The 20,611-nt window shown below is 53.9% G+C and overlaps 2 protein-coding genes across 5 annotated transcripts in view; one reads left to right on the forward strand and one right to left on the reverse strand.

Annotated features, from left to right (window-relative positions):
- The window catches only part of Ltbp3 (latent transforming growth factor beta binding protein 3), a 19,920-nt gene extending 14,920 nt beyond the window's left edge, over positions 1-5,000 (forward strand). The window contains exons 19-27 of the mRNA XM_090347375.1: positions 2,047-2,175; positions 2,464-2,631; positions 2,840-2,923; positions 3,166-3,294; positions 3,389-3,526; positions 3,759-3,920; positions 4,006-4,089; positions 4,167-4,298; positions 4,397-5,000. Coding sequence (XP_090203501.1) covers positions 2,047-2,175; positions 2,464-2,631; positions 2,840-2,923; positions 3,166-3,294; positions 3,389-3,526; positions 3,759-3,920; positions 4,006-4,089; positions 4,167-4,298; positions 4,397-4,548 — 1,178 coding nt within the window. The 3' untranslated portion in view covers positions 4,549-5,000. The remainder of the gene's footprint in view (positions 1-2,046; positions 2,176-2,463; positions 2,632-2,839; positions 2,924-3,165; positions 3,295-3,388; positions 3,527-3,758; positions 3,921-4,005; positions 4,090-4,166; positions 4,299-4,396) is intronic.
- Positions 4,857-19,510, reverse strand: Scyl1 (SCY1 like pseudokinase 1). Of its 4 annotated transcripts, none has more exons than XM_090347382.1 (17): positions 19,342-19,510; positions 18,906-19,046; positions 18,390-18,739; positions 16,674-16,764; positions 16,426-16,581; positions 12,419-12,577; positions 11,628-11,735; positions 11,077-11,190; positions 8,002-8,157; positions 7,346-7,534; positions 6,961-7,036; positions 6,552-6,716; positions 6,236-6,384; positions 5,631-5,699; positions 5,349-5,527; positions 5,207-5,267; positions 4,857-5,116 (listed from the first exon to the last, which is right to left on the reverse strand). In XM_090347382.1, exons 1-17 carry the CDS (start codon positions 19,450-19,452, stop codon positions 5,018-5,020), a joined length of 2,373 nt encoding a protein of 790 aa, XP_090203508.1. In that variant the 5' UTR covers positions 19,453-19,510; the 3' UTR covers positions 4,857-5,017. The 4 variants fall into 4 exon arrangements, with proteins under 4 accessions (XP_090203508.1, XP_090203505.1, XP_090203507.1 ...); XM_090347379.1 differs by having other exon boundaries at positions 5,349-5,549; XM_090347381.1 differs by having other exon boundaries at positions 5,631-5,702.
- Between the last annotated feature and the right edge of the window lie 1,101 nt (positions 19,511-20,611).

Below are 20,611 nucleotides of genomic sequence, written 5' to 3' on the forward strand. Positions count from 1 at the left end.
TCCCGGCCCCTCTAGTTTTTGTTTTGGTTTTTTTTTTGCCAGTCCTGGGACTTGAACTTAGGGCCTGAGCACTGTCATTGGGCTTTCTCAAGACTAGTGCTCTACCATTTGAGCCACAGCACCACTTCTTTTTTTCTACGTATGTAGCACCAAGGAATTGAACCCAGGTCTTCATGCATGCTAGGCAAGCACTCTACCACTAGGCCAAACTCCCGGCCCCTACACTTACAGTTTTTGAGTGGTTAATTAGAGCTAAAGAGTCTCATGGGAATTTTCTGTCTGGGCTGGCTTTGAACTGTGATCCTCAGATCTCATCCTCCTGAGTAGCTATGATAATAGACATGAGCCACCAGTGCCTGGCTCCAACTCTTTTTTTTTGTTGTTTGTTTGTTTTTCGTGGGGCTTGAACTCTAGGCCTGGGTACTGTCCCTGAGCTCTTCCGCTTAAGGCTACTGCCACAGCGCCACTTCCAGTTTTCTGATGGTTAACTGGAGATAAGAGTCTCACAAACTTTAGGGCTGGCTTTGAACCATAATCCTGAGATCTCAGCCTCCTGAGTAGCTAGGATTACAGGCAGGAGCAACCTTCTCCAGCTCTGCGCCCACTTGTTTTTTCCTTTTTTGTTGATTGAACTCAGGGTGGGAGCTGTCCCTAAGTTTTTTGGTCAAAGCTAGCATTTTACCATTTGAGCCACAGCTCTGCTTCAGATTTTCTACTGGGTAATTGGAGATAAATGTCATGGATTTTTCTGCCTGGGCAGGTTTTGAACCACAATCCTCAGATCTCAGCCTCCTGAGTGGCTAGGATTACAGGCGTGAGCCACTGCGCCGGGCCCTGCCCAACTCTTTACATGTCTAGCCCACCAACTCCCCTTTACTGGTGTTCATTCCTAACGAGATAGTTGGCTGAACATGGTGATATACCAAGTCAGGAGGGGCTTGAGTTTGAAGCCAACATAAAGTACATGTAAAGACTCATATAATATCATCAACATTAAAAAAAACAAAAACAAGAGATGACTTAACACCTACTATTTGCTCAGGTTCTATGCTGTTTCTGTAGTCTGGGACTCCTAGCTGGAGGAGAATATCATTTCTCTGGCCTTGGGTACTAGGGGAAGTTTGGACTAGTAATTAATGGATGACCACTGAACTGGGTCTTGAGCATAATAGCGATTCTTGTTCTTCTTTTTTTTTTTTTTTTTTGCCAGTCCTGGGCTTGAGCTCAGGGCCTGAGCACTGTCCTTGGACTTTCTCAAGGCTAGAGCTCTACCACTTGAGCCTCAGCACCACTTCTGGCTTTTTTCTATATATGTGGTACCAAGGAATCGAACCTGGGTCTTCGTGCATGCATGCTAGGCAAGCACTCTGCTATACTAGGCCAAACTCCCAGCCCTTTTTTTTTTTTTTTTGCCAGTCCTGGGCTTGAACACTGGGCCTGGACACTGTCCCAAAGCTTTTGTATTCAAAGTTAGCACTCTACTACTCGAGCCACAGCTCTGTTTCTTGCTTTTTGTGGTTAATTGCGGATAATAATCTCATGAACTTTCCTGTCTGGGCGGGCTTCTAACTGTGATCCTCAGATCTCAGCCTCCTGAGTAGCTAGGATGACAGTGCCTAGGTCTTCAAGACCCCCTAAGAGGGGGGGTCTTATGCTGGAGATCCACAAAGCTGGCACCAGTGAGTATCCGACATGGACCACCCTTCCCTCCAATCAAAGTGGAAATTCAGGTTCTGATCTTGTGTGAGGCCCTTGCAGCACACTCTAGGGAAGAGAGAGGGGTCCCCTTAGAGCCACTCTTGCCTCTATTCTTTTTTTTTTTTTTTTTTTTTTTTGCCAGTCCTGGGCTTGAGCTCAGGGCCTGAGCACTGTCCTTGGACTTTCTCAAGGCTAGAGCTCTACCACTTGAGCCTCAGCACCACTTCCGGCTTTTTTCTATGCATGTGGTACTGAGGAATCGAACCTGGGTCTTCATGCATGCTAGGCAAGCACGTTAACCACTAGGCCAAACTCCCGGCTCCGTGCCTCTATTCTTGCTTCCCCAAGACATAGATGAGTGCAATCAGGACCCTGGCCTGTGCCTGCCCCACGGAGCCTGTGAGAACCTGCAGGGCTCCTACGTTTGTGTCTGCCAGGAGGGCTTCACACCCACCCAGGACCAGCATGGCTGTGAGGGTGAGTATCCCTTAGATTTCCCCCAGACCACACAATCCCCTGAGCTGAAGCTGGGGTTCAGAGGTAATGGCCTGATCCCACCCTCCTGAGTTCTGGAAGCAGGAAGTAATCCCTTTTCCCCCCGGGGGAGTGTGGTGGGCTAGCTCTCTAAGGACTCTCAGGCTTCTGGCTCTCTCATAGCCATAAAGGGAGCCAGGGGAAGTAGAGGGCAGAGTGATGCTGTGGGTGGGCAAGGCAGACTGCCGAAGGCCATCTGCTGCATGACTTGAGCTGCCATCTCCCCCTCAGAGGTGGAGCAACCCCACCATAAGAAGGAGTGTTACCTTAACTTCGATGACACGGTGTTCTGCGATAGCGTCTTGGCCACCAATGTCACCCAACAAGAGTGCTGCTGCTCGCTGGGGGCCGGCTGGGGAGACCACTGCGAAATCTACCCCTGTCCAGTTTACAGCTCAGGTCAGGAGCCAGGAAGGCCTCTTCCCTGAACCTGTGTGGTCATCTGGACACCAAATGGGGAAAATCGTCTCCCTTCCCCGCCCCCGCCGTCCCCCACCGCCCTGGGGTAGCTGGGGACGGATGGGGAGACCGCCCACCTGTTTCTGGCAGCCAGCGAGCGCCAGCTCAATCCTACTTTCCTCCCTACACGTGGTCTCTCCACCCGCAGCCGAGTTTCATAGTCTTTGTCCAGATGGAAAGGGCTACACTCAGGACAACAACATTATCAACTATGGCATCCCGGCCCACCGTGGTAAGCCCAGCGGCGGGGGCTCTGCCCTCGGCCCCCACCCTCCCCTCTCCGCCTCCAGATGAGCCCTGGCTGCTGGGAGCAGTCAAGGTCGCCCGCCGCGCTGGCCCCGCCCACCCCGTGTCCGCCACGCCCACCTCTGGCGTGCGCACGCCTGGAGCTGTGGGCGGGGCCTCGCCCCTCTGGCAGCAGAGCTGCCCCGGGGCACAGCGGGCTGGGCGCCCACGGGGTTCGTCACCCCACAGACATTGACGAGTGCGTGTTGTTCGGGGCGGAGATCTGCAAGGAGGGCAAGTGTGTGAACACGCAGCCCGGCTACGAGTGCTACTGCAAGCAGGGCTTCTACTACGACGGGAACCTGCTGGAGTGCGTGGGTGAGCACGCCCCCCCCCCCCGGAGCGGCCCAGCCACGCAGCCCCCCACGCGAGGCCGGGCCCTGCCACCGTCGCTCTCCCTCCTGCCCCGCAGACGTGGACGAGTGCTTGGACGAGTCCAACTGCCGGAATGGAGTGTGCGAGAACACGCGGGGCGGCTACCGCTGCGCCTGCACGCCCCCTGCCGAGTACAGCCCGGCCCAGCGCCAGTGTCTGAACCCCGAGGACCTGGGTGAGGACGGGAGGGGACGGCCATCGCCTCCCCACGCTCCCCCCGCAATACCGGGACCCGTGGTCTCTGCCCGCCCGCTGCCCGGGTCCTGGTGTGCCCCGGTCCAGAGCCCGGACGGCCGGCTCCCTGAGACTGGCGAGGGGGGAACTGTCATCCGGGGCCCCGTCTGTTGGTATGGAGGAATGGAAGCTGGGCGGCCTTCCGCTCCTCCATGACCCGGTGTTCCACGCAGAGCACGGTCCCGAGCGGCGTGAAGTGTGTTGGAGTCAGCGCGGCGAGGACGGCATGTGTGTGAGGCCCCTGGCGGGGCCTGCCCTCACCTTTGACGACTGCTGCTGCCGCCAAGGCCGTGGCTGGGGCACCCAGTGCCGTCCGTGCCCACCACGAAGCGCAGGTGAGCGGGCTGGAGGCGGAGGAGGGCAAGTCCAAGGCCGTAGAGACGTGGGGTACACTGATGAACCCCCTCTTCCCCATTCCAGCGTCCCAGGCCCAGTGCCCGTCGCAGAGTGAGAGCAATTCTTTCTGGGACACAAGCCCCCTGCTTCTGGAGAAACCACCGAGAGGTGAGACGGAGGGGCAGAGGCCGTCTGTGGCAGGGGGCTGGGGTGATGGTGATCTACTTATTTCCCGGCCTGCACAGATGAGGACAGCTCAGAGGAGGACTCAGATGAGTGCCGCTGTGTGAATGGGCGCTGCGTGCCCCGGCCGGGCGGTGCGGTGTGCGAGTGTCCCGGTGGCTTCCAGCTGGACGCCTCCCGGGGCCGCTGTGTGGGTGAGTAGGGAATGGGGTGAGGCCAGCCACAGGGCTGGATGGCATCTTGCTGGGACTGGATGCTATGCCAAGTTCACACCCGTCATTGCCACCGGCAGACATAGATGAGTGCCGAGAGCTGAACCAGCGTGGGCTTCTGTGCAAGAGCGAGCGCTGCGTGAACACCAGTGGTTCCTTCCGCTGTGTCTGCAAAGCGGGCTACGTGCGCAGCCGCCCCCATGGCACCTGCGTGCCCCAGCGCCGCCGCTGACGCCGCCCTCCATCCTCAGCTCCTGACTGACAATGGGGGGAGGGAAGTTTGATGTCTTGGCCTGGTCTAAACTTGGGGCACAGACACAGGGACCTTCTGGGGCCCATAGACCTCTTCGTGCACCCCGGCAGTAGAGGTGCTCCGAGCAGGCCGCCCAGTTCACTGGTTATGTTGGGTCTACCAGGCACTTGTCACCCTTCCTCCCTGAGGATGATTCCTGGAAATTCTTTAATTTACTCTCTGCTTTCGCAGCAAACTGGTGTTCACATCAGCAGTCTGGCTGGGGTTAACTGAACCTGGGCCAGGGGTGTGAAATAGAATTTATTGTGGCTCTGATTATGTACACACGAGATGTGCCAGGCCAGGCCAGCCGGGCTCACATGGTTTGTACAATAAATACATCCGCAGGGCCTCCCCTCTGTGGCTGGAAGGCCCAAGAGGGTTCAGTCCAACTTCCGGGCTCCTAGCTTCATGGGGCCCTTGGCCGCTTTCTTCTCTGCGCGTTTGGCTTCCATCTCTCTCCGCCGCTCCTCACGCTTTTTCCTGGCCATCTCAGCCTTTGCCTGTCCTGAAGATGAGAAGGAGGCCAGCTTTGGGCTGGGTCTCTGCCTGGGGTCAGTGCCCAGAGCCCTGGTCTACTTGTGGGGGAAGCACTTACGGCTCTCCGTTTCCAGGCCCTCCCAGTTGTCTTCACCCCATGAGTCGGAGTCTGGCTTGGGCTGAAAAGGGAAGTGGGGATTGTGACGGCGGCCAACTCTTCACTGAGGTGTACCAACTCTGAACCCATACTGGACCAGTACCTGCGCACTAGGACGCATAGACAGGGCGGCAAAAGGGTCACCCTTGGGCTCACTGCCACCCCAGTTATACTCGCTGGCCAGCCTTGTGCCTTCAGGGAGTGGCTCTGGGGCATTGGGCTCTTGCCAGCCCTGGTCCCAGGAACCCTCGGCTTCCCAGCTGCTCCAGTCCGACTCAAGGGCTTTTCTGTCAGGGTGGCTGACCTGTGGAAGGAAGGGGGGGGCCCTGTTGATGAGAAGGACCAGACCCTGTCCACCCACAGCCCGTGGCCTAACCCAGCTCACCTGCCCAGCCTGGCTCTCTTGGCTCTTGGAACTCCAGTCATCCTGTTGGGCCAACACAGACTCTGCTTCCTGCTGTGGTGAGGAAAGGAAGAAACATGACCAACAAAACCGCCAATTCCCAAAAGGGCAACTAAGCTCACCCCAGTCCCTTCATGGCCATGGCTTCCACCCTTTAGGACATTTCTTTCCCTGTAAGGTTGACAAGCTGACCCCCAACCTGCTGTCATCCCTCTTTGTGGCCAGGGATAATGTCAAGATACCCGATGGCCTGCCCTCCAGTCCCTGGGCAGGTTGGAAACTCGTAGTAGGCTTGGTCTGGAGGAAATGGGGGGACACTGCACAGGCGGTAGAGGGACAGGGCAGGCAGGCAGATAAGAAGTCCATGGGCTCCCCAACCATTTCCTGCCCCTGTTCCTGGTGACCTTTGACACTAAGGGGAGACTCAGTAGCTCACGCTGGCTCACCCAGGCCTCCTGGCCAATTCCAGAAGGCCTGCCTGCTAAGGACGCCGACTGTGCTGGTGAGGACAGGTCAGACTCTAGGTAGACCTTGAAGCTGCCTGGGATTTACACCAGGGTCTGCTGGGGCCGTCTCAGCCCACTCACCTCCAGGCTACCCCAGTCTTCCTCATCCCATCTGTCAGCAGGGCTGTTGTCCTCTGTGGTATCCTTGTCCTCCTCCTCCTCCTCCGTCTCCCAGTGACTCGAGGATGTGGGTGTGGCAGGGACAGAGGTGGGGGCCGGGGCAGGGTACCCTGGAAGAGGTCCCTGAGCTGTCAGGGAGATCTTGACAGGGGGGAGGGTGCTAAGGGGAAAGCCCAGAGGAGGCTAGCGCCTGCTCCATCCCCTATGCCCATCACTCCCCAAGCCTGATGCTTCCCAGCCCTCTCAGCCGCTGGTATGGCCGGGCTGAAGCGCTTACCCTCGGGTGGTGATTGCTTGGGGGCACTGGTCTCAGCCGGCGTGGCGCTAGGGTGTGCTCGGATCAGCTTGGAGGTGAGTGAGGACATCCCCGTCACAGCCCAGCCTGCCCAGCTTGCTGCAGCTCCTCCCACCCCAGGGCTGGAGGCGGCGTGGACATCCTTCTCTGAACAGCGTGGAGACAGAGGCGGGGATGGGCAACTTAGGCCCTATGAGGGGGACCTGAAACAGAGGGGCCCCTGGCAGCCCTCTGCCAGACCCCCCACAGCCCTTCCAGCTATAGGACGGGGAGGTTAGGGGCACTCACTGAAGTGCTTCTGGCTTTCAGTCACCGCAGCGGGGGTGGGACACACCGGGTGACAGGCAAGGATGTGGCAGCGGGCGAGGGAACACCAGCCAGGGGCACTCACCCACTTCTGCCAGCTGGGTGGGGTCTTCTGACACCGACTCCAATTTGGACAGGAAGCTTCGAATGGCCTTGAAGGCCTGTGGGGTAGCAAGGGGCCAAGCTGGTGGCTCCAAGGTTCCATTTTCGCCAGTCCTGGGGCTTGAACGCAGGCCTGGGCACTGTTCCCGAGCTGCTTTTGCTCAAGGCTAGTGCTCTACCACTCGAGCCATGGTACCACTTCTGACTCTGTTTATGTGGTACTGAGGGATTGAACCCAGGGTTCCATGCATGCTAGGCAAGCACTCTACCACTAAGCCACCTTCCCAGTCTCCAGGATTCCTGAGAGCCTGCCAGGCTGGCGAGGGACCAGAGAGTCCCTAGAGCCACATCCCAGGGCCCAGTCTCACCTGGTCCCGTACAGATTTTTCAGGATCCACAGTGAGGCCACAGAGCACTGGCAGGATCTTCTGGGCACAGTCTTTCATTGAGTAGAGGTTGTGGGTGGCAGCAAAGCCCAGGACCCCTGCAACCCGGGATGGTGGGAATGGGTCCTTAGTGGCCCGGCTGAAGGCAGAGGTGAGGACTTTGTGTCTAGTCTGGGGCAGGGAGGGGAGAAAAGGAAGAGAACTAAGTGTAGGGCCCACATTACACCCTGTAGCTCCTGATTTGAGCGAGCAGTCATGGGACCCCTGAAGTCTAGCATTGCAGATTTACACCAGCCATGTAAATGAGATGACTTAAACCCCCGGATCTGGCTTCTTCCAGACTACTGGGCTTTCATGCTGTCTCAACCACAGGGCCCGAGCAGCAGCTACCTGGGGCTGGGACTATGGGTCTCCTGGGCCCAGTATGAACCCAGTTCCTAAACTCTGGCTGAGGAGAAACAGTGTTGGGGACAACCACTTCTGGGCTCAGATTGTAGCTCCGCCTGCTACTGGCGCAGCCCACTGTGTCTAAGAGCTCAGACCTGTGCCAGGCCTGGCAACTGGGAGGAGAGCCTACATATGCAGGCTCCTGGCTCCAGAGGAGGCCATGGTTCTGGGGCAGCTCTCAGGACACTCACGCTGGCGCTGAGGTAAGAGCCGATTTTGCCCAGGCAGACGGTTGTGTTGCATCGTATGGGGCCTTGATCATCCTTGGCCTGCAGCCGGGCAAACTGCTTCATCAGCTCTACATTGAGGTTGGCCTCGTTGAGTTTTGGGGCCAGAAGCAGCATGGACTGTGGGGTGAAGAGGACAGTAAGTACTGTAGACCATGGCAAGAAGGGACTCCTGGGAGAGAGGCTCCTGGCAGCCCTGCCAGAGCCCTGCAAAACCCACCAGGCTGGGACCTGCCTCATTCGGCAAGTGGAGCAAGGGGATCCCCTACTTCTCTGCCCTCGATTTAAAGTAAGGCCTCAGAGGCATAATCACACTGCTAGGTCCATTTCTCCTCTGTCCTCTTCTTCCTGTACTCCATTCCTTTTTCTTATTTTTTCCGTCATTCTTAGGGCTTAAACTCCATGCCTGGGTACTGTCCTTAAGCTTCTTTTGCTCAAGGCTAGAGCTCTACCACTTGAGCCACAGCACTACTTCCTGCCTTTTCTATGTATGTGGTACTGAGGAATCGAATCTGGATCTTCATTCATAAATGCTAGGCAAGCACTCTACCACTAGGCCAAATTCTCAGCCCCCTGCTTTTTTTTTTTTTTTTTTTTTTGTAGATCATGGGGCTTGAACTTTTGAACTTGAACACTGTCCTAGATCTCTTCAGCTCAAGACTACCACCCTACCCCTGGGCCTGGGTGCTGTCCCTGAGCTCTTCAGCTCAAGGCTACCACCCTACCTTTGAGCCAAGCCCCACTTCCCATTTTCTAGAGGTTAACTGGAGATAAGAGTCTCAGATCTTTTTGTGCCTGGGCTGGCTTTGAACCTTGATCCTCTGTAATTCTAACTTCTTAGGAGGCTAAGATCTGAGGATCTCAGCTCACAGCCATTCAAGGCAGACAAATCCCAAAGACTCTTAAAAAAAAGCTGGAAGTGGGGCTGAGGCGCAAGTGGTAGAGCTCTAGCCTTGAGAAAAGTCCAAGGAGAGTGCCCAGACCCTGAGTTTAGTCTCCAGGACTGGGAAGGAAGGAAGGAAGAAAGGAAGAAAGGAAGGAAGGAAGGGAGGGAAGGAAGGAAGGAAGGAAGGAAGGAAGGAAGGAAGGAAGGAAGGAAGGACGAACGAAGGAAGGAAAGAAAGAAAGAGAAAGAAAGAAGGAAAGAATGAAAGGAAGGAAGGAAGGAAGGAAGGAAAAGAAAAAGAGTGCCAAGTGCTGGGTTTAAGCCCCAGTATCCGTATATTTTTTTTAAAAAGTGGGGTGGGGACCAGGAGTTTAACCTAGTGGTTAAAGTGCTTGCCTAACATGCACAAAGACCTGGGTTTGATTCCTTGGTACCACATACATAGATAAAAGCTGGAAGTGGTGCTGAGGCTCAAGTGGTAGAGCTCTGGCCTTGAGAAAGTCCAAGACAGTGCTCAGGCCCTGAGCTCAAGCCAGGACTGGAAAAAAAAAAGTGGGGTGGGGGAAGGCTGGGAGTGTGGCCTAGTTGCAGAGTGCTTGCCTAGCATGCACAAAGCCCTGGGTTCGATTCTTCAGTAGTACATACAGAGAAAAAGCCGGAAGTGGTGCTGTAGCTCAAGTAATAGAGTACTATCCTTGAGAAAGCCCAAGGACAGTGCCCAGGCCCTGAGTTCAAGCCCGGGGACTGGGGGGGAAAAAGACTTCCTCAATGAAGGAATGCATTCTTGGGTTCCTAATTCCATGGACTATGAGGGGTGTGAACACTAGGGGGCAGGGCAAGTTGATGGGCTTGGGAGCCATACCTTGTCCTGGCCCCAGCCCCCTCTTCTGCCTCTAACCAGGAGGTGAATGAATGGCTCTGCACCCACTCTCACTAGTATTTCATTCACCACAAGCCTAGAAGCAATGGAACCATGGAACCAAGTGGCCATGCCTGAAACTAAAGCATATCTTTCCTCCGTTTTGTCCCAGTTGCAGAAAGTGAACATGGCCCCCAACATGCATTCCTCACCCAGATTTCTTCCCTAAACTCCACACATGCACAACCATAGGCAGCTGGACAGGCCCACTTGGCTGTCTAGCACAGCTTGGTTGAGCTTGGGTTCAACCTCTTTCTAAAACCCTGCATCTTGGATCTCTCAGGAAAAGGTAACAATGTTTAGAACCTTCTTGTAGGTCAAGCCAGATGCCTCAAAGCCATCTTTGACTCTCAGCAAATACCAGCAGCTCCAATTTCAGACGTGGCCCCACATACCACCAGCTACTACCACCTTTCATCTGGACCACTGCAACAGTCCCAATGTCCAGTTGACAGTCAGTTCACCACACAGCAATACAGTGACTCCTAAATGAATCAGACCGTGCTGCTACTCAGCTCAACAATTGAGTCTAGCTGTGGTTTCAATTCCAATGAATGTGCCAAGCCTGAAAAGGCCCCAGCGCCTATCCCATCACTACTGGTCTTATTGTACTTTCTACACCATTCCCCTATCGCTGCACTAAATTTTTTGCTGTTGTACTTCTCTTAGCCTCAGGGCCTTTGCATTTCCTCCAAGTCACCTAGTAGATAAAGAGGTAGTCGTGTGTGTGTGTGTGTGTGTGTGTGTGTACGCACACCCCAATACTAGCGGGACTTGCAATAGAGCCTGGATGCTGTCTCTGGGCTTTTTGCTCAATGCTGGCACTCTACCAGTTGAGCCACAGCTCCACTTCTGGTTTTTTGGTTTCATTGCAGATAAGAGTCTCACAAACTGTCCTACTAGGGCTGGCTTTGAACCATGATCCTCAGATCTCAACCTCCTAAGTAGCTGGGATTATAGCTGTGAGCCACTGGCACATGGCCCCATACTTTTTTTTTTTTTTATCATTACTACTTAGTGGTACACCCCTCTGCAGCACTGCGGGAAAGACCCATGGCCTGGACTTGTGCACACGCATGCACATGCATGCACACGCGTGCACGCACACACACAGAGCAGAGCAGCACATCCCCCAGCTTCAGATCGACAGGCTGAAAACGGCGTCTATGTTCTGGAGAGCCCTCTTCACATGCTGGAAAACCAGCATAGCCACTCCTGGCCTGGCCACACCTACCTTGACTGTCTGCTCCCGGATGGCAGGGTTGGTGTCCAGGAAGCCATGCACCACATGGGGAAAGACCTGGGTGTTGACGGTTGGCTCATCGAGGTACTGGATGAACTGCTCCATCTGTGGCCCGGGGCAGAGGGTGAGAACACATCGGCCACGCTGGCTTTAGTTTGGCCATCATGCAGGTGCTGGCTGGCTAGGCCAGCTTCCTGACCCATGTATTTGGCCTTAGGAGGGCTCGTGGATTTGGTAGTTGGGTGGGGATTGACACCTGTTTTTCTGCCTCACAAGAATCTCCCACCACTCTAGAACCTAATAATCTAATGCTCCCAGCATAAGAGGTGCATCCCCAGCTTACAGGGTCAGAGTGACAGAGCCAAGGCCCGGGGACCTGAGCCCTGGAGCCTGGCCTCCCTGATCCTTCCTGGGTAGAGTTCAGGACAAGGGCTTCAGGGGTCTAAGTGTAGGCAGGGTGGGGGCTCTAGCCAACGCCTAGAGCTGGAGGTAAGGCAGGTGCTTCCCCCACAGCCAGGGCAGGGCCCGGCCAAGGCTCTCACCTGCTGCAGGAGGCGGATACGCATGGCGCGGTCAGTGGACGAGAACATCTTGACCACGACAGGGATGATTTTCTGCTGATACTCCTCGGCACTAAGGAACTTGCCCACCTGAGGGGAGGGGCAGGAAGGGGGCTCAACCACATGCATGGCAGCAGGGTCTTCCCAGGGTGAGGACGGTGCATTATTTCCTCAGCAGCCTCCTGTGCGCATACTGGGCCTTCACCTTTCTGGGTCTGCCAGGAGTCTGCTGAATGCACCACGACTGCCCCAATAAAATAGGTGACTGGACAACACTGGCACACAGAGGGGTGCCCATAATTTCTGGGGATCCAACTCAACAGGATTGACTGGCTATCCCCTTCCTCAAGTCCCTTCAAGGAAAAGGAGTCCCCTGGAATGGGCAGGATGGGGAAGGGTGGGTGCCCCAGCAAGGGTCACCAGGATAAAGGAAGCGGGGAGAATCCTGCCCTAGAAGTCGAGGACCGGTGTGGTCAAGAGGAAGGGCAGGCTGGGCCCCAGTGGCTCCCACCTGTGATCCTAGCTACTCTCTCCAGGTGCAAGTGTCCCAGAGCCGATTAGGTGACCTTAAACACCAGCACAGATGGAAGCTGTCCTGTGTGAGCGTTACTTTGTCTTGACAGGGCTTGGGCAGTTCACCCTAGCAGCAGGACTGTCCCCAACTGAAGTCCTTCTCTTGGGCAGCTCAGATGCTGGCCAGTTCTCTGGTCCCCACAGCTCCTGAGACTCCAGGCCTTTCAGGTCTCCCTCACAGGGGCCCTGACCCCACTCACCTTGAAAAGGGGTGTGAGGACCACAGCGCCAGCACTGCCAAACTCAAAGGCGGTCAGCAGCTGGGGCAGCACCTTGTGCCGGCAGAAGTCCTCGGGGAAGGAGTCCAGGCTTTTGCTCAGCTCTTGGAAAAACTTTTGCTTCTCAGCTGGCTCTTTGATCTGAGGGAACAAAGGACAGAGGTTCAAGCCAGACTGAAGGAACAGGAGTAAAATCCCAGAGCCTAACTGCCTGGGTTCAAAGCCTAGCTTTCCCACTTAGCCTGTGACCTGGGGCAAGTGCTCCCATCTGTAAAATGGGAGAGGAACTCTTCTACCTCATACACTTCATAGAAATTCTTTAACCTCTGAGCCTTTAGCCAGAAAATGCACATAAGTGAAAACAGTGAAAGGAGAAGGAAATGGGGGCAAATATAATTTTTTTTATTTTTTTTTTTTATTGTATAATTTTTTTTTTTTTTTTTTTTTTGCCAGTCTTGGGCTTGAGCTCAGGGCCTGAGCACTGTCCTTAGACTTTCTCAAGGTTAGCGCTCTACCACTTGAGCCTCAGCACCACTTCCGGCTTTTTTCTATGTATGTGGTACCGAGGAATCGAACCCGGGTCTTCATGCATGCTAGGCAAGCACTTTAACCACTAGGCCAAACTCCCGGTCCCTGTATAATTTTTTTTTTTTTTTAAAGGTCTTATGGGCCGGAAGTTTGGCCTAGTGGTTAAAGTGCTTGCCTAGCATGCATGAAGACCCGGGTTCGATTCCTTGGTACCACACACATAGAAAAAAGCCGGAAGTGGTGCTGAGGCTCAAGTGGTAGAGCTCTAGCCTTGAGAAAGTCCAAGGACAGTGCTCAGGCCCTGAGCTCAAGCCCAGAACTGGCAAAAAAATAAATAAATAAATAAAAATAAGGTCTTATATTGGGCTGAGTGCAGATGGCTCACACCTGTAATCCTAGCTACTCAGGAAACAGATCTGAGGCTCTCAGTTCAAAGCCAGCCTGAGCAATAAAGTCCATGAGACACTTACCTCCAATAAACTACCCAAAGGGCCAGAAGTAGAGCTGTGGCTCAAGTGATAGTGTTAGCCTTGAGGACAAAGAAGCTCAAAGATAAAACCCAGGCTGAGTTCAAGCCTCGGGAAGGTAAAAAGTAATAGTGTTAATTTGATTGGAGTACATTATGTACGTATGGAAATACCATAATGAACCTCCTTGCACAGCAGATACTAAACTATGTAGTACATCAAATTATAAGGGAATGATAGAACATTGGATCTGAGTTTAGTATGGCAAGGTCTCCACTTTTAGAATCTTATTCATGTTCAATACACTTTGCAAAACTAAAAAAGAAAAATGCATACAAAGCTACCAGCAAGCAAATAGGGTGGGTCATGCCCGTATCTCAGTACTCAAGTGGTAAGGGCAAGAGGATTATAGAATTTAAACTCAAGTTAAGCCACTAGTTAGACTCTCCCTAACAAAAAAGAACCTGAGACTCTTCTTTTTTTTTTTTTTTTTTCCTGCAGTCCTGGGCTTGAGCTCAGGGGCTGAAACCTGTCCTTGGACTTCTCAAGGCTAGAGCTCTACCACTTGAGTCTTAGCACCACTTCCAGCTTTTTTCTGTATGTAGTACCAAGGAATTGAACCCAGGTCTTTTTGCATGCTAGGCAAGCACTCTACCACTAGGCCAAACTCCTAGCCAGAACCTGAGACCCTTATTTTCAATTCACCTCTAGAAAACAGGAAGTAGGGCTTGGTGTGAGGGTAGGGAGATAGCCTTGATCTGAAGAGCTCAGGGAAAGCACCCAGGCCCAGGGGTAGGGTGGTAGCCTTGAACTGAAGAGCTCAGGGACACCACCCAGGCCCAGTTCAAGCCCAAGACCCACAAAAAATAAAAATAAAAATAAAAATGGTAGTGTGGTTGCCTTGAACCAAAGAGCTCAGGGATAGTGCCCAGGCCAAGTTCAAGCCCCATAACCGCTCCCCCCACCCAAAAAAAAGAACTCTGGGATGATACCAAGGCCCTGAGTTCAAGTTCCAAGATGGACCAAAAAAAAAAAAGATGCCAACACAGTGCCTGGCACACCAGGAGCCTATCAGCAACTATATGTTTTGGGTTTGTTTTTGCTGCTATTGAGGGTTCGATTTAGAACCTTAAACTCTCACTTGGCTTTTCTCCTCATAGCTGGTGCTCTTGCTTTTGTTGTTGTTGTTGATTAACTGGAGATAGAGCCTAAAAGACTTCTCTGCCTAGACTGGCATCCAATCTTGGTCCCTCAGGACTCAGACTCCTGAGGAGACAGCATTAAGGTGTGCACCACCCGCTTTAGCTCTACCAAAAGAACAGACCACAGGGGAACAGGCCCTTCATCTGCATCACCTCCACAGCAGCTTACAACGCACATGAAGAAACTGATGCTCAGAGAACGGAGGGGGCCGGGCGCCCATGGCTTACACTTGGAATCCCCGCCACCCTGGAAGCTAATTTGAGGATCATAGTTTAATACCAGCCCCGGCAGGAAAGTCCATGAAATTCCCTTTTTGTTGTTGTTGTTGATCGTGGGTCTTGAAGTCTGAGCCTGGGCTCAAGTGGTAGAGTACTACTCTTGAGCAAAAAAACCTTAGGGACAGAGCCCAGGCCCAGGAAAAAAAAGGGGGGGTGGGGATGGGGGGCATAGCCTACTGGTAGCGTACTTGCTTAGCATGTATGAATTCCTAAGTTCGATTCCTGGGTACTACATATATGGAAAAAGCCAGAAGTGGTGCTGTGGTTCAAGCAGTAGAGTGCTAGCCATGAGAAAGGCTAAGAACAGTGCCTGGGCCCTGCATTCAAGCCCCAGGATTGGAAAACAAAACAAAACAAAACAAAAAAACTGCACTGATTGAACTGGGCACCACACTCCTGTTATCCTCAGGAGGCTAAGATCTGAGGATCACTGTTTGAAGCCAGCCCAAGCTCTTATCTCCAATTAACCACCAAAAAGCCAGAAGTGGAACTGTGACTCTCAAGTGGTACAGTACTAGACTTAAGCACAAAAATTCAGGTATAGGCCAGGTGCAATGGCTCATGCCTGTAATCCTAGCTCTTCAGGAGGCTGAGACCTGAGGATCAAGGTTCAAAGCCGCCCCGGACACTAAAGACTGTGAGACTCTTATCTCCAATTAACCACTGGAAGACTGGAAGTGGTGCTTGCTTTGCTCAAGGGTTAGAGCACGAGCCTTTAGCTGAAGAGCTTAGGGATAGCACCCAGGCCCAGAGTTCAAGCCTCACAACCAACCAAAAAAAAAAACTCAGGGACAGTGCCCAGGTCCTGAGTTCAAGCCCTAGGATTGGCACCAAAAATAAATAAATAATTAACTGTACTGAGCATACATAGGCATATTCATGTCATTATTCCTCGAACAATATAGTTTAGTTACTGTTGACATAGGTTTTATAATTCATCCAGATAGGCCTCAAAAGAAAAAAAAAAAAGCACACGTCTCTAGGTTTGATTCCTACTACAAACTAAAGACCATAGGAGGGCTGGGAGCGTGGCCTAGTGGTAGCATGCTTGCCTAGCATGCACGAGGCCCTGGGTTTGATTCCCTGGAACCACATACACAGAAAAAAACTAGAAGTAGCGCTGTGGCTCAAGTGGCAGAGTGCTAGCCTTGAACAAAAAGTGTTCAAGGACAGTGCCCAGGCTCTGAGTTCAAGCCCCAGGACTGGGGGAAAGAAGAAAAGAAAGACCATAGGAGAATGTAGGTCATAGGCATGTCATATGAGTGACCTGGGCATCTGTGGCTTTGTTTTCCTGAGGAATCCAGGACCCAATTCCCATAGATAACACGGAGAACTGGGCTGTGTACTTTACTTTAAACTCTTGGACTCTTCTCTGCTCCCCTATGAAACAGGCGCTGAGCCCAGCTTATACCTAAAGGCCTAACTGCACAGTTCATGTTTGCCTTCAGAGGTTCTAATACCTGAAAGGTGGCATGGGGGACAGTGACAAGCCCACGAGAGCAGGGGCACTCACCTGAATCTCTTCCAGGAAGAGGTTGGTCTCCACAAAGCGGTTGTTCATGAAGCCAGCGGGTGCCCGGCAATTCTGCAGGAAGCGGGCCGGATTGGGACGCACCTTGGGATTAGCTCCCACCAACTCACAGTAATGGGGCACCAGGGACTTGGGGATCTGAAAGGGAAGGCTCAATGTAGGCAAAGGGGTGGAGGAAGGAAGATGGCAGAAAGGGCACAGGGTGGAGTGATGAGGGGCTGAATGCTTACCTTCCCGGGGTTGCGGAGGGCAGCTGCCCGAGGTAAGGGCCCATTGAAGACTTCCCAGATGAGGCAGCCCAAGCGCCACATGTCTGCTGACCTGTGGGCATAACCCAGAGCCTCTCAGATACCCACACCTACCACTGCCAGCCTTCAATCATGGCAGGCCTTCAGCTAGTCCATAACCCTAAGCAACTGATTTCCCAGTTGCATGCATAAACAGATTAACTTGAGGGTGAGTCAGGCACTGGTGACTTACACCTGTAGTCCGTGATACCCAGGAGGATGAAATCTGAGAATAGCCCAGGCGGAAAGTCTATGAGACTCTTACCTTCTACTAACCACCAAAGGCCAGACAAGGGACTGTGGATCAAAAAGGTAGAGCGAGGCGCTGGGAGTTTGGCCTAGTGGTAGAGTGCTTGCCAGCATGCACGAAGATCAGGGTTCAATTCCTCTGTATCACATTCATAGAAAAAAGCCAGAAGTGGTGCTGTGGCTCAAGTGGTAGAGTTCTAGCCTTGAGAAAGCCCAAGGACAGCACCCAGGCCCTGAGCCCAGTCCCAGGACTGGCATACACACAAAAAAGAAGAAGAGGAAGAAGAAGAAAGAAGAAGAGGGAAAAGAAGGAGGAGGAGGAAGAGGAGGAAAAATGTAAAAAGCCCAGAGTGGTGGCTCACGACTATAATCCTAGCTACTCTGGAGGCTGAGATATGAGGAACACTGGTTCAAAGCCAGCCAGCCCAAGCACTAAAGACCTTGAGACTCTCATCTCCAATTAATCAGTAGAAAAGAGGAAATGGGGCTGTGGCTCCAGGGGTAGGGTGGTAGCCTTGAGCTGAAGAGCTCAGGAGAACAGTGCCCAGGCCCAGAGTTCAAGCCCCATGACTCACCAAAAAAAAAAAAGAAAGAAAGTAAAAAGGATCTAAGGGTCAGAGAAATAAGGGCATGTTGTACATCTTGTATCCCAGGTCAAAAGGCTTTCAAAAGCTGGGGGTGAGGGCCAGGAGTTTGGCCTAGTGGTAGAGTACTTGCCTAGCATGTACGAAGACCTGGGTTCGATTCCTCAGTAACCACATACATAGAAAAAAAAGCTGGAAGTGGTGCTGAGGCTCAAGTAGTAGAGCTCTAGCCTTGAGAAAGTCCAAGGACAGTGCTCAGGCCCTGAGCTCAAGCCCAGGACTTGCAAAAAAACAAAAAACAAAAATAAAAACCTGGGCGTGGGGGTAAGGAAGGTGGCCTAGTGGTAGAGTGGTTGCCTAACAAGCACGAAGCCCTGGGTTCAATTCCTCTGTATCACATACACAGAAAAAGCTCTAAGTGGCACTGTGGCTCAAGTGGCAAAGTGCTAGCATTGAGCAAAATGTGTCCAAGGACAGTGTCCAGGCCTGGCCAAAAAAAAAAAGCCAGGTGCGCTGGCTCACGCCTGTAATCCTAGCTACTCAGGAGACTGAAATCTGAGAATCCTGGTTCAAAGGGATAGAGTGGAGTCTTGAGCTGAAGGGCTCATGAACAATGCCCAGACTGAGTGTTCAAGTCCCACAACTGACAAAAGAAAAAGGCTTTCAAAGTCAAAAGCATCTAACCAGAAGCCTGTGTCCACTCTACCCTACTGCTGTAAGAACACTAGAAGCGTGGGAAAGGCCCCTTTCCTAAAACCCTGTTTTCATCAGGGAAGTGCCAGCTAGTTTAGGGGTACAAAGATGCTGGAGCCTCCAGAACACCTACCACTTCTCTCTGACGGCTCTGCCACTGCTGTCAGCCAATTCTGGGGGGTCATACTGCTCCAGCTCAGGGATTCCCTTCCGTGGGGGTCCCCCACCATTGCCTTGGGCCGAGTACATGTAGTCCAGGCCCCCAAGTTTCCACTCGCCCGCTCTGTCCACAAACACAGCAGCCATGCAGACATTGTTGTGGATGAGGTTGCAGTCGTTGACCAGGAAGCTGAGTGCTTTCACGATCTGGTGTAGCCCCCAGGACAGCTCATGCTCCTTCAGGCCACCAGCTTCCACGCGGGCCTTGAGGTACATTCCCAGGGGGGTCACAGCCTCTGTCACCACGTGGAGGCACTTTTCTGTCTGGAGAAGGAGTTGGGGGTATCAGAGCAGGGAGGAGGACTCGAGGGAACAGGGAGTGAGGTAGTGAAGAGGCAGAAACCAAATGGGGCTGAAATCCACTGATGGAGACTGGGTGAAGACAGGAGAAGGCGCGAGACAGGAGATGGGCAGCGTGGCAAGCAGATACCTCCAGCCCATCGATGTAGGCCAGGATGTTGGGGTGCCTGAGCGTTTTGAGGCGTTTGAAGGCAGCTTTGGCGGCCTGGGTCTGCTCTTCCGAGCCGGGCTTCACGTCATACACGAAGATGGACACCGCGCTGCCTGTGGCCTGGGGGAGGACGGAGCGGCAGGAGGGGTGGGGATCGGGCTGTCCCTCGACGCGGACCCCGTCCGGGCGGACAGAGAGGGCCGCCGCCGGCCTCGGCCCGGTCACCCCAGGTCTGTCCGCCCGTCCGTCCCGCACCCGGGCCTCCCGCCACGTCGGCACCGCCCGCCCCCTCCCCGGCCCGTTGCCCCGGAGCCCCGGTCGCCACGTCAGGCCGGGCGCGACGCGGCGGGGCCGGCGACGCCGACTAGGCAAGGCCGAGGTCGGCCGCGGCCTGTGGAGCGGCGCCAAACCTCACCTTCTTGCGGCCTCGGTGCAGGACCCACGGCCCTGGCGGGCTGCCCTCGGGGGGCTCCGGGCTGAGCTCGAACGGGAAGTCCCGGACCGGGTCCCGCGCGAAGAACCACATCGTCCCGGCCGCCGCGGCGGGCTCGGGCGCCTCAGCTCCGGGTCCTCCGGCAGCCCGAGCCGGGGCGGGGCGGGGCGGGGAGGGAAGGGGCGGGGCTCCGCGGGGGCGGGGCCTCCGGTGGGCGGGGCCTTGTCGGGGGCGGGGCCCGACCGGGGTAAGCGGGTGTGGGGAGCGGTGGTTAATAGGTTTAGCTGACCTGGCTATGGCCGGTCCCCTAAACTGGCCTTTATACCACGAAAGGGGCGTGGCAGACTCCATCTTTCCTTTCTTCTCAAGAAGGGCCAAGGATGCCAGTCAGGCAGACCTGGGTTGAAACCTGGCCCAGCCTTTCACTGGCTGTGGGGACTCGGGAAGATCCTATGTGTTCATAGAGTCTTGCTTCCCCCATCTCCCAGCTGACACAGAAGAGGATGATGGTTCAAAGCCAACCAGAGGCTCGTCCATAAGACTCTCATCTCCAACTAACCACCAAAACGTGTAACTGTGCTTCAAGTGGTTAGAGTGCCATCCTTGAGTGAAAAGGGTAAGGGACAGCACACGGGACCTGAGTTCAAGCCCTAGTACTGGTACATACTAAAAAAGTACCTGTCATGCAGACAGGACAGTCATGCAGAGGAAACATCAGACAGGGTGGGCTGTTCAGGACACCTGTAGAAATCTCAGCGTTCAGTATGATGGCACATATCTGTAATCCAGCACTTGAGAAAATGAGGGAGGAGGGTTGCTGGTTTGAGTCCAGCCTGGGCTACATAGTGAGATACTGTTTCAAGAGGGGTAAAAAAAAATGACAGCTAGAAACCCCCTTCCGTGGCTTCAAGTCAGTGACCACATTGTTGTGATGCAGTAGGCACTGCTGGAGCTTGGAGGGTTTTCTGTCACTGAGCGGGAGAGAGGAGTAAGTAGAGGTCTCAGGTGCCAGAATTGAGCAACTCATCCTGTTGAGGAGGTGAGCCACAACCTGAGAGCTTGTGCATGGAATAATGCAGGGGGGGGGGCGGCTGGAGTTCTGTGATTCTTCAGGGTATTTGCAGTAGGGCAAGAGCCCAAGAATATTCAATTCCTATGGTGGTTTTTAGTCAATATAATGTTATCTCAGCAGCTACCTGGACTCAAGCCTGGCACAGGTGCAGGGCCACTGGGCTGTCTGTAGTAATGGAAA

Source organism: Megascapheus bottae, chromosome 16 (genome assembly GCF_031878675.1).
Source record: "Megascapheus bottae isolate mThoBot1 chromosome 16, mThoBot2.hap1, whole genome shotgun sequence".
NCBI lineage: Eukaryota > Metazoa > Chordata > Mammalia > Rodentia > Geomyidae > Megascapheus > Megascapheus bottae.